Below are 17,929 nucleotides of genomic sequence, written 5' to 3'. Positions count from 1 at the left end.
GGCCCGGTGGCGCACTGCTACAGTGCGCTACTTGGGAAGTGCGGCGGCGCTCCCACCAGGGATTCGGATCCCACATACAGACCGGCCGCTCACTGGCTGAGCGAGGAGTGGGGGCAACACCGAGGGTTGCGATCCCGTTGCCGGTCCCGGTCTGGTACAGGCGCGACACTGAAGGTTGCGATCCGTTGCCGGTCACGAAAAAAAAAGACAAAAAGACAAAAAAAAAAAAAAAAAAAAAAAAAGCTTGCTTTTAAGATTAAGGAGGGCTTTGGAGTAGTTTCTGCTGTACGGCTACTTTAGTTCTACTACTAAGGGATGATTCTTCTGAGAGCCTTACTGAATGCCTCTGGTGTTCAAGGTTATCTCTTCTACTTCGGCTAGTGAGAACTCAGACGTCTCCCAGCCTTGTGTGAGCTCTGAAAATAGATCAGCTTGCAATTCCAGCTTGCAGTTTCCTTGCCTGGCCTCCTGGGGTTTCACCTAATACATGTGCAACTTAGTATTCAGTAATGGACTGAAGGGGGATCCCTGTGCAGATTTCTGGAGGTCTTTCTCTTTACATCAAATTCCAGCCACCTCAGCTTCCCCAAATTCCAATCTCAATCTACTCAATTCATCAAGATCACAGTGCTAGGGGCCAGCCCGGGGCTCACTTGGGAGAGTGCAGTGCTGATAACACCAAGGCCATGGGTTTGGATCCTATATAGGGATGGCTGGTTAGCTCACTGGCTGAGCGTGGTGCTGACAACACCAAGCCAAGGGTTAAAATCCTCTTACCAGTCATCTTTTTAAATTAAAAAAAAAGATTGCAGTGTTCTGCTTGGGTATACATTTTGGTCTGGAAAGTGCTTCTAGGCTGTTTTTCTTCTCTCAGGGATCACAGTTCTGTACTGCCTGTTGTCTGCTGTTTAAAATCAATTTTTTCATGTATCTTTGATCCAGTTTTCTAGTTGTGTATGGTGAAAGTTCTGTGCCAGTACTCTAACAAGTCATAGTATGAATTTTACATCCAAGATTTCCTTCTTCTTTTAACCCCTTACAGAGCAACTTAGTTTCCAAATGTAAAAGTAAAATGAAGTCAACTTTGGGCTAGAATTGTTAAATTGGGTTTGAGTTTCAGAGCTACCTTCAGCTTGCTGCATGAATATTGACAAATCCCATTCTTCTTTGGCAGTCACAACCAAATGGAATTAAATATAATCCTATTCTCCCCACTTCTCAGGCATTCCTTAACAAGCAAATGGAAGTAAAAACAAATCACACTAAATAAGGACAAGATTATATTTATAGCTAGTTGACAAAACTCACTTCCTAAATCTCTCATGCACATCTTCTAGTTCTGGTGCTGTTTCATTGCTCCTCCTCTTACTGGTAGCCAGCTGTGACTGAATGCCAGGAACTGTGTAAGCCTTTTTTTTTTTTTGTCTTTTTGTCTTTTTTTCGTGACCGGCAACGGATCGCAACCCTCAGTGTCGCGCCCGTACCGGACCGGGACCGGCAACGGGATCGCAACCCTCGGTGTTGCCCCCGCTCCTCGCTCAGCCAGTGAGCGGCCGGTCTATATGTCGGATCCGAACCCTTGGCGGGAGCGCCGCTGCGCTTCCCAAGCGGCACACTGTAGCAGTGCGCCACCGGGCTGGCCCCAATGTGTAAGCCTTTTAAGTGAGTTAATTTGCTAAATTTTCATAACTGCCCTGTGGGATAGGTATAATTGTCCCTATTCCACACAGGGGAACAAGACACAGAGATAGCAATTTATAGAGTAACACAACTAACAAATGCCAGTGGCAGAACTGGAATTGATTTGAAACCAGGCTGTGCGGTTCTAAAGCCATGCTTTTAACCATTATGTAACTACTTGAAAACTATTGAAAATGCATCAACTATTCGGATATAGAATCATTAATTATCCTTAAATATAAAGGAGAGTGTATCATCTCTGGAATCCCTTCAACAAATCCTGTTTGTTTAGTCAGCCTGACTGATTTCCATGGGGAAGCAGAAAGATTGGGCTGTAGTTGTAATATGTGATTCCCAAGGGAAAAAAATCACTCCCAGGATGGGAGGAAATTATGGAAGATGGTGTCCAGCACAAACTACCTAGAGAGTAGGATATGAATGGAATCCAAAGGGTGCAGTATGGTTCCAAGAGGTTCACTGGTGTTTATTGAATCTTGTCTAACAGTACTGTTAATAGGCTTTATTATTCTTTCTATTCTCTTTCTCAGACACATTTAATCAAACCAGGCACCAAAATGCTAACACATTTTCCTGGAGAAGGAAAGGCTAATATTTCTCTTACTCAAAGAAGTACTACACCTGCAGGTGCTCGGCAGACCAGCATTACTTCCTTCTTCACCTTGCAGCCAGGTATGGTCACCCATCTGGGAATACTTCATTATCGAGGGAGCAAAAAGAGTGTGTTCATTTTTCCGTGTTGGAACATTTATGAGAAGTGGTGAAACTAGTGTATTGTGTTAAATTTAGCTGACCTATTGGAAAAGGTTATAAAATAAATCATTGCCTTTTGAAAAGCAATATATACATGCTTCACAAACATACTTTTCTGGTTCTGTTCTGCTCAGTCCAATATTAAATATTTACATTTGCTGAAAGATCTGCGAAGAAAGGTGTACTTGGGAGTTTGGGGTGTATAGGGGAGTTGACCTGCCATTAGTTAGGTAAATATATTGGATTGGCCATAGTGAGTAATCTGTACAAGTTAATTGATATTTCTGTATAAAGTTTCTCAAATTAACCAAAGGTTCGTAGATGCTTTTTTCTTACAAAGTTGGCATAAAGTTGGCTTATTTCTCTTCATCCTTTGGCACCTCTTTCCTTGCATGTCCCTGTTCCACATAGCAGCTGCCTCAGAGCAGGCTGGGACTTACAGAGCAGGGTTTCTTATCAGTAGCAGGCACGGGAGGAATGCTCTAACTTGTGAAGTGATTCTCAGGATTGCTTTGCATAAACCTTCAAAATGCACTCTCCCTCCAAACAAAAACTTAAACACCCTTTGCTCCATGTAACAAGGGCAGATTTTTTTCAAAAACACTTTTCCCATTTACAAATTTTGGTATATTTTATAGTCTAGATTGAATTTTGAGACAAAGTTGAGAATTCTCACAAAATATAGTTTCTGCAGTATAATTCTTGTTGGAGAAGGAAAGAGGAAATCAGCCATTTCTGCTCTGGTTGTAGTTAGATCTTGGTGTAATTTGGGAAGAGTGGGAATTCCATGTCATTCTGCTTATCTTGAGGCAGAACAGGATCCATTCCACACCTGATAAAATGGACAGGTTGGTTGACTTCGCATCCTAAGTGTGTCTTCACTGTCTTTCTCATGAAACCTTTGGGGAGTGGGGAGCCTATGTTCTTCACACAGTCACCAGAAGGTTTCTCAGAGTTGGATGGTTAATATGATCTTTGTGACCTTACAAAACTAGTGTGTGTTGAGCATGTTTCTTTAAGGAGTATATATTTAGCCAGGATCACTATTTAGTAGAAACCACATTAAATAAAAAACAAAAGCAAAACCGATGACCCACAAACCCCACAAACAAAAATTCAGCTGGAAAACTCAGCTGGAAAACTCATACTGACTGTATGTCATATTTGACTTTAGTAGGTAGGTCATGGGAAGCATCCATATATTTAAGTAGGGGAATATAAGATCTGTGTTTTAGAAAGATAATTCAGGAGACAATAGTGAGATTGAAAGCAGGAACATCAGCTACAAAGTTAGGTGAAGAGTCTAAGTAAGACCCTTGCACTAGGTAGTAATAGTAGCTGATAAAAAGCAAGTTAAACCCTGCTCAGGGCAGTTTTTCCTACAGAATAATATTTGTTCACTCCTGTTTTACTAGGAAAGACAAATGATGGTGACCAGAGTGTTTCGTCTCATATAGAAAGCAAGATCAACAAAGAGTCCAAGAAGGATGCAACCCAGCTAGATCATTTGATCAAGGGCTTGGAGGATAGTTGCATGGCACCCCCTGTAGCCACTTCAACCCCTGCAGACATCCAGGAAGATGGACTTTCTCCTCAGTCCCTCCAGACTTCTGACCACAACAAAATTGGAACTCCAGTTTTGACTGTGTTGTCCTTACTTCAGCCTTACACCCTAGTCTGTGCTGGAGAGAGTAAAGCCTCACTGGCATTTTCATTTACTCAGAACTTGGAAAATTCTTGTTTGCTGGACCAAAAAGAGGGAGAAAGGGATTCTCCCAGGAAAAGGGAATGGCTTCATGGATCTAAGAACCATCAGGGCATGGAGAGACACATCAAACCACCTGGGGGCAAATGCTCTCAGCCCTTGAAGAGGACTAAATTGGAAAGTAAGGTATCTGACAAAGAAAACAGGCAGGCTCCTGTCCTTCAAACTTACAGGGAATCCTGGAGTGGAGAAAACATAGAATCAGTGAAACAAAGCCCTTGTCCTTTTTCTGTTTTTTCCTGGGACAGTGAAAAGAATGACAAGGACTCCTGGAGTCAGCTTTTCACTGAAGATTCTCAGGGCCAGCGGGTCATTGCCCACAACACTAGAGCTCCTTTCCAAGATGTAACCAATGACTGGAATCTGGGCTTAGGGCAGTTTCCTAACAGCCCTCAGGCTCAGTGCCAAGACAGGTCAACTCAGTTAAATCTGCAGCCTGATTTGCTCTTTACCCAAGACTCTGAAGGTAATCAAGTTATCAGGCACCAATTCTAAGGTTTTTATGAGGGTTTGGTTCTAAAAGTTACCTTGTAATGGTGGAGATGTAGGAAAATGTCTTGTAGTTGGGGATGGGGAGGGAGTGCTTTTTTTTTTTTTTTAGGTGGGAAGGAGCCATGGGATGAAGCTGTCATTATTGAGCATTTTCTTTGTGTAAATAAAGCAGGCAGTAGCGTTCATTGAGGGTGTGATTGGCATCATGCTTTTCCCTCATGAAGGAGGTGACTGGTAAATTCCCTGAATGAGTCTATGACTGAGCACGGAGGAGGCAGGGCAGGTAACTGTCCCTCCACTAAAGAGCCTGTTATTCAGCCTGCGCAGAGCTATCTCTCTACCCTTTTACATGCCTGACTGGGACCTTGCTTCTTATGGAAGTGTTTTTTTTAATCAATGGCTGTAATATTACCCTCTCAACTTAAGCTTGGGACCATTGTTCCTGACATGTTTTTGAATGATTAAGACAAATCTCCTCAATCCAGGTATGTGGGATGTGGGGACACAGAGAGGTAAAATGGTGGTAGTTTAAGTTTTTTGTTTTATTTTTGTGTACATTTTAAAAGTTACAAACTCCATGTTTAAATCTGTCCCTAAAAAAGCCCGAGCTATATAGTGATCTAGATATGACCATATTAACTCTTTCCACAAGGTGGTAGGGAATCCCTTTTATAAAACTATGGGTCTAAGCAAATGTTCACAAAGCTGGCTCTGATGGTAATTAGAACACTACCAATTTCATTTTTGAAAAAGCAATATTTTAATAGTATATGCTCTGTCATTGCCCTGAGTCCTATATGAATTTGATCTAATAAACCCGTGTTCATTATCCATCAGGTGGCAGTTTCTCATGTTGCAGGTGTGGTACCTAAGAGGCTTAACCAACCTCTAGGGGGCAAACTTGCAAGTTGTAAGACGGAACTGCTTTTAAGAGTTTAGGACAAAATCTCTACAGAGGATTTTTTGGGGGGGGGGGGGGTTTTCTCCATGTTGCAGGTGTGGTACCTAAGAGGCTTAACCAACCTCTAGGGGGCAAACTTGCAAGTTGTAAGACGGAACTGCTTTTAAGAGTTTAGGACAAAATCTCTACAGAGGATTTTTTGGGGGGGGGGGGAGTTTTCTCTTATAAGGGCAGGATGTTATAAAGAAAGAGGGGAAGCCAAGAGCCTGTTTAAGAAAGTTCATATACCTTAAAGTTAACAGGAGTCATACCCCTGGGGGATACTGGGTGATCACAATCAGAGATGGACACAGTAAATGCAAGATCTCGCAATCCTTCCTTTAATGTCATGTAGTACTTCAACCCAAACACACACAGTATACATACCATAGAGAAAGGGACCTGAGGGCATGAGTCATGCATGGTGTGGTAGGTACAAACCCTGGCCCAACCCAAAGAAGCATTCAAGGGTCTGGAAGAAGGATGGTATGCTCTTTCCCCTCCCCATTTCCCTTTCCTCCTGGGTTTAACCTAAAGTCCAAGGAAGAGGTTTTCCATCAGTGGAACTGATGAGGCCCCAGGGCCTTGGAGGGTAGATTTGGTTGTACAGTATTATAAAATGTGTTTAAGAAAAAAATAGCCCAGGCCTCCCAGCAGCAGCCCAAATGTCAGTTGGTCCGGCGGCCCAACCTCTACGTCTAGACAAGGAAGGGGAGAGGGTGATTGCTGAGCATTGGTGTAGGTTTATGATGGAGCAGCATAAGATTTACCCTGCCCTGTGAACAAGTACATAAACATCTACAGCCCCCTCCCCTCAGCCCTGCTCTGCTGCAAGGAAGCTGCTGAGAGTGAGTGACAGCTGGGTACAAAGTGTCCGGTGAGACCAGTTATGGGGTCTAATGCAGTGAAGTAAGTCATTCATTTAGGACCTATTTTCACACAGAGGCAAGGAAAAACCAGAAACAGATTCTCTCTCACCCTTTAAACTGAGATACTCCACCTTACACAATTATCTATAACAAATGTCTCAGTTCAAATCACAGGCCTTAGCTTCTGCTAAGGCTTAAAGTACAAGAAACATATAATCTAGCTCTTCTCTTTCAGTCCAAGCTCTAGCTTTGTCAGCAAGACTGTTGCAGAAGATTTCTAATTGAGTCAGAAACATCTGCGGTGAGGAAGGCAGCTGTTGAAGGAATTCCAGGAGCATGAGACAGTTTGCAGAGCTGTTGTCAGTTTCCTTTTCTACTGATATCTTCCTCTTTCAGAGCAAATTTCCTCCTTAGGACCTCAGAGATAAGTACAGCAGGGTCCTCCTCCTTCAATAAACTCCGGTTCCTGGAGACACAGCAATATTTACTGAGTACTTACTCTGTCTTGTGCAGTGTTCTATATCTTTGCATACATTATTTCACTAGATCCTCACAACACTCTTATGAGGTAGGTTCTATCACCTTTTTACAGATGAGGAAACTGAAGCACAGTAAAGTTATACAGTTTGCCCAAAGTCACGAGTAACTGAGCAAGTAAGTGGTGAATCCAGAGTTCAAAACCAAACTAGCTGGTTCCAGATCTCATCTCTTAACTAGAATGCTTTACTCTTTCTTGAAATGCGATGAAATGTGGGCAAAATAAACAGTCTAAATCTGCTAGAGTTGGCCTCTGGTGGCTAAGCTTTTGCTCCTACCTCCTGGCCCTGTATTTTCTTAGTAGCATTTCCCCAGAGGATCAGCAGGGGAAGTGACTGATGACTTTTGGCTATTCTGACCTTCATTAGTTTTGGGGAAAATGTGTGTTGAGAGGGCCAGCCTGTGGCTCACTTGGGAGAGTATGGTGCTGATAACATTAAAGCCATGGGTTCGGATTCCTATATAGGGATGGCCGTTTAGCTCACTTGGGAGAGCGTGGTGCTGACAATACCAAGTCAAGGGTTAAGATCCCCTTACTGGTCATCTTTAAAAAAAAAAAAATGGGGCCGGCCCGGTGGCGCACTGGAGAGTGCGCTGCTTGGGAGTGTGGCGGTGCTCCCGCCGAGGGTTCGGATCCCATGTGGAGACCGGTTCCCGCTCACTGGCTGAGCGCGGTGTGGGCGCAACACCGAGGGTTGCGATCCCGTTGCCGATCCCCGGTACGGGCGTGACACCGAGGGTTGTGATCCCGTTACCAGTCAGTAAAAAAGACAAAAAGGAGAAAAAAAAAGGGGGGGGGGGTTAAGGATTTCCTACTATCCTGTCTCCCCCTTAAGGGAGTTGAGAGATTTTTTTAAAATAAGAGAGGGGGGGTTGAGGATTTCCTACTATCCTGTCTCCCCCTTAAGGGAGTTGAGAGATTTTTTTAAAATAAGAGATTCAGAATTTTAGCAAAACATTCACATCATAAGGAACTCAAGGGGACAAAACCAACTTCAGATTAGGGTAGGCTCAAATTACCTGATACACCATACAAGAAGGTCCTAGATACCTGGAAAATAGTTTCTTAAAGTTCTAGTGAACTTATATATACATACATACTAATGAAGATGTTTTATGGTCATTAAGCTAGACATAAGGGCCAAGACTGATTATTAAACCTTGAAAGCAAAAACAAGGAACTGCCTTTGGTCTGTCACATTTCTGAACATTTGCTGACTGAACTATTTTCCCATTCTCAGCCATTGACCTACCTCCTTCTGGTCCCAGGACACAAGTGGGAGGAGGGGCTTGTCAAGAAGAGTCTTTGGTCTAGTTCAGCCCAAGAGACAAGTAGAGAAAGTTTGAGAGTCAAACTATAAAACATTGTGACCAGAATAGAAAGCCTCAGGGCATACCAAAAGAAGCAGCAGCTGAATCTGGGAATGTGAGAGACCAAAGAACTGTGGGTGGGTGTGAATAAAGGCTAGGGTCAGAGAGGGAAGGTAAGAGTGACTTCCCTAAAGGGTCAACTGCCAGGAAGCAATGAGGGAGTTACTTAGCCTTGTCTGGTTTTCAGAGGGAAATGGGGCCCACAGGACAAAAAGGGATCTTTGTACAGGTGAATAACTTTCCCTTTAGAAGGTACTTCATCAACTCAGGAGAAAGACCTTACCTCCTAGCTCCCAGAAGAGCTTTTTTATCTGCATTAATAAATACAGCTGCACAACCTGAGTGCTGGCATCAAGGTCTGGATGTCAAACTTAAATGCCCAGCAACCTGCATTTGAACAAGGTCCTCTGGTGAGTCCCATGCAGCTGCTCAGACCACACCTGGAGAAACACTGTGCAAGGTGGGGATTCACTTAGGCTGGAGCTCTAGGGTTTCCCTGTTAGATAAGTTTTTCAAGGTAGGTATTCCTCAAATTCCCTTACTCTTCATCAGGAAAACTCAGCTGAACTCCTTGAGGATTCTGCTGTAGTAAGTTTAAGGTGTATTTTTGACAAATCTGAGCAATTCTGATGGGCACCCAGGTGTAGGAAGTACCTGTGAATCTCAGAAACCTTGTTCTCAAATCCCTGAATTTGCACGGTTGAACTGCATAATGGACCACTGTATTTTAAAGCAGAAACCCCCAACTTCATGAAATTGTCCTTCCACCAAAAAGTCTTACCAATTTGAGATACCAAAATACGTGTCATGTAACCCTCCACTTTGAAGGGTAGGGCATGAGGACAGTGTCACTAGGAAGTAGTGTTACTGTCACTAGAACTGGTGAAGCCACCTGGGGACAGAAGTTGGATTAGATGGGCCTTCTTGTAAAATCCCTACTAATCTAACACTTTGGTTGGGGTGACCTAACCCAACAGATGTAAACTATTGCTCTTCAAACTGGGGTCCCACGCACTAGCAAGAGATAGTCAGCAAGCTTTGTGAATGACATAACATGTATGGCTACCACTGAGGACTTACTATGTATGTATGTTGTATTAGAACACTGGCCATAGGCAACTTAAAAGAATAAACAGATCACCAGAGCTCCTCATCAAATACTTACAGATCTTGACTCTGTTTCATACGGTGAAAATCCTTCAGGATACCCATCATGTCTGCAAAGCTGCTGGCCTTGGACAGAGAGACGCAGTCATCCTCTTCAGATGAGCTGCAGGTAGCTTTGTGTTCTGATTTGCAACATTCAGGGCTGGTGGAACAAAGCAGGGGGACTGATGGAAGCTCGGGGACCTCTACCTCAGTCTCCTCGGTGATGTCACTAATGACAAAGGAAGTTGTAGAGTGGAATGAGGATCCAAAACAAGGTAAGGGAGAAGAGACATTTGAACTTCCTGGAGATAAGAAATCTGGCGTTAATGAAGCCGAAGCTGAAAGAGAAAACAATAGGCATGGAGGACATTGGGGCTAGAATACAGTGGCAACATCTCTCCATAGCACTGCCTACCAACTATTCATTTCCTGGGATGACAGCAAGATATCCTGGGAGGGCCAGGGTGGTATCTGTAGCCAATGGAGGGTCCCTCTACTACCCTTTCCCACTCAGGTACTCAGGAAGATGTAGAAGCACTGGGCTCTTCCACTGTTCCAGGAAGGAAGAAAAACCCATCCCACAAAGGCCTTCCCTCCTAAAAGCTCCACAGTAGGCTATGGAGTGACAGTCCTGTCTTAGACGGAAGCAACAGTGACAGAGGCAAAGAGAACATCATGATTTTCATGTGCTCTACCAACTGATAGGGTTTGGGAGCTACGACTTTGAGTCAACAAGGAATGAAAAAATGAGGCTAGGAGGAATATGAGGATAAACCCTGAGCATCTTGGGAGAGATCCACTTGGTTATCCATGTCTTTGGTAAAGGCAGGTTCCCATCCATTTCCAGTGGTTCTGCCTTAACTGCAGACAGAAAGCTGGAGTGACGGAGAGGTGATATCAAGTAGAAAGGACAGGAAAGGGAAGACAGGTGTTTAAAGGGAGATATGTCTCTTGGTGGTGGGGGTGGAAAATGCTCATTTCTCACACTGAAAAGGAAGCCGCTGTGGAAGATATGATCTTAAAGAAACTTGGAAGAGGGCATTGGTTTTTGTGGCCAAGGCAGGGAATATACCTGGGGTCACAGGTTAAGTGAAGATTTTGTTTGTAACCAAACCATTCAGCCCCAATCAGCTGGTAGAAACCATCCAAGGGGCACAACAGCTTCAGGACAACCCCAGAACACTGGGCCTAAGTCTCCCTGAACCAGGGACCACCATTTTCCTTACCCCTGCTCTGCCCGAAAGTTAGGGGGAAAGGGGCAGTCTGCTACTCTCTCGCCTTGGCTCAGGAGCTCCTACCTGCATCAGCTGCCACTATCTTTGCAATCTGGCTGCGTAAGTGGCTCAGCTCATCCTGCAGCTCAGTGGTACGGCTTAGGGCTGGCAGAGCTGGCTTCTTCAGGGCCAGGAGCCTCTCCTCAGTCCCACGTAGGTTGGGCACTGAGGCATTGCGCTGCATGACAATCAGAGGGCTGGGCTTCCAGGTGTGTCTCAGGGGGCGTGTATCACTCCTGGACCAGGGAAAGACAAGTATGTCAGTCTGAGAGAGCCGGCCACTGCACCCCTTGTAAAATTCCTTCCCTCCACTCCTATCAGAGTAACACAGTAAGGTTCTGTTCCCCTCTGAGCCCATGGATCTCATTCCTATTGCCCTCGACCTCCCACAAGTAACCTCCTTTATGCTTGCCACCTCTTCTGGGAGGAAGCTCCCCATACCCCAGCAGACTGGCTACTGCCTCAGTTACCTGACCCGGGCATATGTCTCCTCTTCATCTGCAGCAATCCAGGCGATGTCAGCCAGAGTAGGGACTGGGGGCACATCTCTCAAACACAGGTCAGAGATGTTGGGCAGGGTCTGTGGGGAAGCAAAATTCATCAACCAACATTTACTGACACCATGATGAGCCAACCAGAGACTGCAAAATATACAGGAGGGGCACCTAATCAGCACTGGGTATCAGGAAGGCTTCCTAGAGGGAGCAGAAGGTGGTTCCTGGTTGGAAACAGCTTGAATAATGGGCTAGAAGCAAGAGAGTTCTGTGGGATTACAAATAGTTCAGGGTCTCCAGTGGGACTGGCCTGAGTTACTTTTTAATAGAGATGACCACTGTCTAAAACTATCTTGCCCTCTGATTCAGGTGGCAAGGTCATCAGCAACCTGTTATATCAACAGGGTAGTTCTCTTTGCTAGCTCTTTATAACAACTTTATAGCTAAATTGGAACCTACATTGTTACAACAATGTTGTTTTAGGCAAATCTGATAATTTGAATATTTAGATTTAAATAAAAAGAAATGACTAGTTATACAAAAGAAACCATAGTGGGATTTCTTAAAATAGCCCCTCAACCCAAATGAACAAAAACCAAGAAATAGAGATGCTGAGTAAATGACACTATCTTAAGTTAAAAATTAGGAGGATTCAATGATATGTTGACTGATTACAGCAAAGTAAAAAGTACGCATCTAGAAAAAGGTAGAAAGGAACTACACTAACATTAGAAGTTATTGTGTCATGACTGTGTGATTATAGGTAATTTATTTTCCTTCTTTACTTTCCATAATTACATATTTTTATATGGTTAAATTTAAAAATAAATCAGTAAGATTCCCTTAAGTAATATTTAAGGTAATTTAATTTACAATAGAAACCCAGGGATAATTAATAATACACACACCTACACAAGTTAAATTCAAATGTTTCTGCTACAAATTGGTATGTGGATCAGGTGTTTGATAGTTCCTGCTTTTAAATAGGGAGCCTGGGGACTGAGGAATAAAGTGACACTCCAAGGTCACACAGAGGAGGACTCTGACTGACCCAGAAGTTACTGCTAAGATGGGCCATTTAGGGAAAGCCTCCATTTGCTTTCTTGGATTAGCTCTGAATGCTCCTTTGCTCTTGGCAATTAAATGAGTACTTATAAAGTACTTAGCACAGTGCCTAACACATAGATGTATTCAGTAAATTTTAGCTAGTATTACTAATACTACTCACACATACTTCTGCTCTGTAGGAGCCTGTGTCCAGCAGCATCTGGCGTAAGGACTGGAGAGGGTATAACCAAGTGTGGGGCTACCTCCATGGAGTCAGTCATACTCCTTAGCTGTCTTTCCCTTTGTTTCTGATGCTTCTGAGGCAGCTAGGACCACATCCTGCCCGTGCCCTTTAGGCAATTCTGGATAGCTGGCAATCTGGGTCATGGGACAGCTACCCCCCAACACCCAACTTCCAACCCCATTCCTGACTCTAACACCAACCCTGGCACTACTTCTAACTCCAGATCCAGTTCCTACACAGACTTCACAGATTAGCTTCATTCCTTTTTCTACCTGGACCCACATCCTTTCAAGAATATATTTCTGTCTCTTCTGTGTAAACAAAAATATTTCTCTTATGTCCCAGCTCCCCAAATACACATACTTTAACCATCTAGCCTGGAGCTGATGTTTAACCATTAGTTCCTAGAGGGAGGCAGCTGGGACTAATAAATGCTACTTAGCCTTCCACTGCAGAAAGGGATCTCAGAATCTCTGCTGCAGAGTGGATGCTAAGGGCTTCCTAGACACAGAGGTAAGGCTGAAGTAGCCCAGTAAGAGAGCAGCCAGATTTAGCCAGAAAGAGAAAGATGAGGAATTAACAGCCTTAGAGAAACACTAAAAACAGTGGCTAATGGGCTGGCTGGGTAACTCAGTTGGTTAGAACAGTGTTGATAACACCAAGGTCTAAAGTTCGGATCCTTGTATGGGCCAGTTGCCCCTCACTCTCCCCAAAATAGTGGCTAAGTGGCCAAGTCTTATGGCTCATGAAGAAAAGCGGAGTCCAACTCAGGAGTCACACACAGCACTCTGTCCCACGTAGGGACCTGCCAAGTTGCAGGCAAATACCTCACAGCATATATATAACTAGTCTGGAGATCTGGTTCACGAAGGGCCTTTGGCCTGCTCTGTTAAACTGGATTGCTAGAGCACAATGAAATCTGAGTCACTAAGTAGAGGCACCAAAGATGCAAGATTATTAGTTTGTAAGCAAATTGCAAGTCTCACTGTTGAGGTCACAGGTTGGTGTGCTATCAGGAAGGTACAGTGACCAGAATCCATTATAAGCACTTAAATATTTCTCAACAAAATGAAAACGTGACCAGGCAAGCAACTTGCTCTGGCAATGCCAATGGGTCTGGGGCATGGAAACCATACTTTCATAGTCTCTGAGCCTCTACTGTCTTTGCCCTTCCAGCATACTCACCTCAAAGGATGCCCGGGGACATGGCTTCAGGGGTAAATTGGTCCCAATTCTTCTCACTACACTTCGTGCAGCCCCATGTGGCTTGCTTTGCCAGATTGGGATAGTCTAAAGCAAAGAGAAAGACAGCCACAACCTCAGAGACATGAGTCCATCTATTGTCCCTGTCCTCTCTTCTCTAGAAGGGAGACTGAATTCCCCAATCCCAGGGACAGGGCACTCTCTGGGGTTAAGTCTCAATTATGAGACAGGGCAGGTTCCCCAGTCACCAGCCTTCACCTTGGCCAGCCACCCAAGAGGACACCTGCTACTGCTAAGGCAGTCAATGTTGGGAGGGCCCAGTGAAGGGATGAGGAGAATTAGCTGGATGTAGGGATCCCCTGGGCTTTCCTCCCCTCTCTCTTCACAGAAAGGCAGAAACACATCAGCTCCTGAAGTGCCCTAGATCATAGTTGGTTCTTCCTGGGGGTCGGGGGTGGAAGGGTGACCTTACTCCAATTCTAGGCCTCCAGGGAGGAAGGAAGAATTAACTGCAGTCTCAGAGCCTCATACAGCACTTCAGCAGGCCCAGTGCTCACCTTCCCCACCATACCCCTGCCCTGGGAATGTGCCTTACCACATTAGCTTCCATTCCTGAAATTTCAACCAGCTCCTGCACTTGAAGGACAAGGCAGCCACAAGGCAGCTCGGGGAGGCAGAAGGCGTGACTTCTTCATATCAGGCCATCTTGAGGAACACCAGATTTCCCTTCCTGTGAAACAACCCCCACAGCAGGGACTCAGTGGCCACCAAACAAGACCCACAAAACCAGGCCCTGCAGAGCCATGACTAACACTAAGCCTTCTCTGATGTTTCAGCAGGGAAGAAAACCAGCCCAAGAGGCTGCCCTCACCTAACACTGGCTTCTTCAAATCCAGACCCATAGAGATTCTGTTCCAGACTTGCTGGGTGAGGCTGGTTAACCTGGGGAGCCTTCCTGGGCCCTAAAGTTTCCTGAGGCAAAACTTCTAAAGATGTAAATAGAATCCTTTGGTGGCTACAAAGCTCATGGGAGAGCCAAACTGTAGGTAAAGTTGAAGCTCAGCATTCATTCTTGAAGGAGATATAAAAGCACAGCATATGCCACCCAGGCTAGCACTCCTGGGCCCCTGCAAGGGGGAAGAGTTAAGAGAAAACAGAACAGCCAGATCGTGCCAATCTGTCTACTGGGCTACAGGGAAGAGTCAAATTTTTTTTTTAATCTTGGCTCATTCACCTACTGGCTTTGTAGCCTTAGGCAAGTCATTTAATCTTTTTTAAAAGTGGCTTTAATGAACTATTAAAACATGACACAGATGGGTGGAGTCACTCCTGACTACTCTTCACAGCTGCCCTTGCATGGTGAGTAGACGCAATCAGGGAGCTCATTCATTCCCTTGTTCATCAAATACCAACAATACCCATTTGTGCCAGGCCCTGTCCTGGGCACCATAGAGAGTATGGAAGGAGTAACAACACAGTCATACTCTCAAGGAACCCAGTCCAACAGAGAGATAGGACCTGAATATATAATTCTAGCAGAAGTTGAATATCACTACTTAAGAGAGGCACACTAGGCAGGTGGCCAGCTGAGTTCAGCCCCAAGGCCCAGTGGTGAGTCCAGAGCGGGTAGAAAGGGAAGAAAAACAGCAGCAGGAGCACATGTCCAGCACAGGAAGGTGAGGGATATGTAAAGAGGAACAGAGTATGATAAGGCTGCAAATAGACTGGGGATCAAGTCATGAGGGCTGGGAATGCCTGGATGAGAAGTCACTGGGGGGCCCCAGACAGGCTCTGGACAGGAGAGAGACTGGACTGACAAAGCAGCTCTTTCTAGAGGCTTCCCCTGGAGGGTCTCTCTTCCACCCTTGGGAGAGCAGGTGTTACTTTCTGATACACATGGGGAAAGGAAGCTGGAGAGGTGAAAGGACTCGTCTGAGGTCACTCAGTGGTCATGCCAGTAAAGTCTGGTCCAGGTCCTGCTGCCTCCCGCATGGGCTCCATCTTCTCACCTCAGTTCAAGCCTTTTATCAAAGTCCCTCTGTGTGCCAGGTTCTGTGTGGAATGTCAGTGCCTGCCACAAGTTCCATATATCAGTGCTTCTCTAGTTCTCACTTTAGTCATTACAGCCACTTCCTCTCCAGCCTTACCTCTACACACTCAGTTTGGCTTAACCGTCACACAACAGCCAGCCAGAGGATTCTTTCTGAAACACATTGCTAACCATATCGCTCATATGTTTAAAACTGGCTTGCTAGAGCCAACAGGAAAAAAAACCTAGATTCCTCAGCATGGCTTGCAGGGCCCTCCACAATCAGGCCCAACCTCATCTTTCTCTGCCCTCTCTAGCAACACTAACTGCAGACAAGACCTGTACCTTCGGCCCCTGCACACTTCACAGCCACCTCCTGCTGACCCCCCCTGCTCTCTGCCCTCCAGCCACACTGCCTTCTTTCAGCCTCCAACACACCATCTCTGAGCCACACTACCGCCTCTACTGCACCCCCTTCACCAAGCTTATTCTTAATGTCTCTTCAGAGCTCAGCTCAGGCATCCCCTCCGCCCCTGCTCACCCCACAGCACGCCGCCTTTCTTTCGAGTCCTCCCACTACAGCAACGAGATAACTCTGGAATCTGCGGTGTGCAGGGAGGGCCGGGACTTGCACAGCGCGGAGTCCGCCTAGGACTTAGGAAGCACTTAAACGTTTGTTGAATTAAGAAACGAACGGAGAACAGCAACTGAGTTTGAAACGCCACCCCCACCCCGCCCCAAGTATCACTGGCTAGAGGAAGGATCTTCCCCCAGTTCGCTGGCAACACTGGTTGGTTCTTACCACCTCCGCGCTCCCACGGCCCTTACGAGGCTGCTGTCATGATGTGGATACGCGCCTCTGCACCCCTGCGCCGGCGCCCCTCGGAGGCCGCCGCGCTCCGTGAAACTTTGCCGAGCGAGCGCACCGGCCATCGGGGACCGGGGTGAACAGTCTCCTCGCGAGGGCCCCAAGCAGCTGCGCCGGGGGGCAGCCGCAGCAGGGCCCTTGCCCGGGACGCGCTTCGCCTCCCCCGCACCAGCCGACCGACCGGGGCCAAGGTCGCCCAAGTCCTCGCCGCCTGCCCAGCGGCCCTTGGACTCCCATGGCCACGGAGCGAGGCGGCTCCGGGCGGCCCGGCCCGCCGAGGAACGCGGCCGAAACGAGAGGCCTCTAGTCTGGATCGACAACCGTGTGCTGGGTGACTGGGACTAGCAACTACCCCGCGGGGACTCACTTTTCCCCGCTGCCAAGCGCGGCGGAAAACAGCGGCTCCCGCGAGAGCTCGCGCGGGAACAGGAGCCGCAGCGCCAGCACAGCGCCAGTCACCGAGGCCCAGTCTACGGCCGGCCCCGAAGGTTGCCCTCCCGCCTCCCGAGCTGCCTTCAGACCTTTCGCACCTTAGACCCGGGCACCGGGACTCACTCACCTCACGGCCCCTCCTACCACAGCGGGCCGCCCAACCTCTACGCCCTTACTTCCGCCAACCCGCCCCCCGGAAGCGATTCTTCGCAGCTGCGCACCGAGGCGCGCCCCTCGGGAGGCGGGCTCACCTCAGGGGCGGGGCGAGCGCGGCCGCTGGGTGGGCGGGGCGGAGGACACGCCCCAAGGGGGGTCTGCCCCCCGGGTAAGGTTGGCTGTGCTTGGAGATCCCCGAGACCTGATTCGTAGCGTCCTCACCGTGGTCTCTGCTTTCATGTTGTCTCCACGTTTAGTCCTATCTGACTTCTGGAGGCCGAAGTCTGACTGGATCGTGCCTCTCCTCCAAAATATGCGCTCTCTTGTCTCCACCCGTACTGTAAACTTCGGAATCCTCACCCTGGCGTTCAAGCCTCCAGATCTGGCGCTTACCTTACCTCATCTTGCCCTAGTCCCCCTCACTGTTCATGCGTGCCCTGCAAGGCCCTCTGAAAAGTCTCTCTCTCCAGCAAGAATGGACAGAATGGGTCCCTTTCTCCTCTGACTCCTGCTCTCCAGCACTTTGTAGCTTTCTATTCTCTCTCTCTCTCTCCTCTCTCTCTCTCTCTCTCTCTCTCTCTCTCTCTCTCTCTCTCTCTCTCTCTCTC

At 46.7% G+C, this 17,929-nt stretch overlaps 2 protein-coding genes across 3 annotated transcripts in view; one reads left to right on the top strand and one right to left on the bottom strand.

Annotated features, from left to right (window-relative positions):
• Positions 1–5,539, top strand: part of AUNIP (aurora kinase A and ninein interacting protein) — a 14,674-nt gene extending 9,135 nt beyond the window's left edge. The window contains exons 2-3 of the mRNA XM_008572168.1: positions 2,229–2,370; positions 3,867–5,539. Coding sequence (XP_008570390.1) covers positions 2,229–2,370; positions 3,867–4,711 — 987 coding nt within the window. The 3' untranslated portion in view covers positions 4,712–5,539. The remainder of the gene's footprint in view (positions 1–2,228; positions 2,371–3,866) is intronic.
• A 427-nt stretch (positions 5,540–5,966) lies between these two features.
• Positions 5,967–17,329, bottom strand: MTFR1L (mitochondrial fission regulator 1-like). 2 transcript variants are annotated; one of them, XM_008572165.1, is made up of 7 exons: positions 17,293–17,329; positions 14,432–14,566; positions 13,819–13,923; positions 11,319–11,428; positions 10,873–11,084; positions 9,591–9,912; positions 5,967–6,983 (listed from the first exon to the last, which is right to left on the bottom strand). In XM_008572165.1, the coding sequence occupies exons 2-7, from the start codon at positions 14,444–14,446 to the stop codon at positions 6,878–6,880; spliced, it is 870 nt and encodes a 289-aa protein (XP_008570387.1). In that variant the 5' UTR covers positions 14,447–14,566; positions 17,293–17,329; the 3' UTR covers positions 5,967–6,877. The 2 variants fall into 2 exon arrangements, with proteins under 2 accessions (XP_008570387.1, XP_008570388.1); XM_008572166.1 differs by lacking the exon at positions 17,293–17,329 and having other exon boundaries at positions 9,591–9,876.
• Between the last annotated feature and the right edge of the window lie 600 nt (positions 17,330–17,929).

This window comes from Galeopterus variegatus, unplaced genomic scaffold (assembly GCF_000696425.1).
Source record: "Galeopterus variegatus unplaced genomic scaffold, G_variegatus-3.0.2 Scaffold761, whole genome shotgun sequence".
Taxonomy (NCBI): Eukaryota; Metazoa; Chordata; class Mammalia; order Dermoptera; family Cynocephalidae; genus Galeopterus; species Galeopterus variegatus.
The sequence above is the reverse complement of the archived record's forward strand: the minus strand, read 5'-3'. Positions and strand labels throughout refer to the sequence as shown.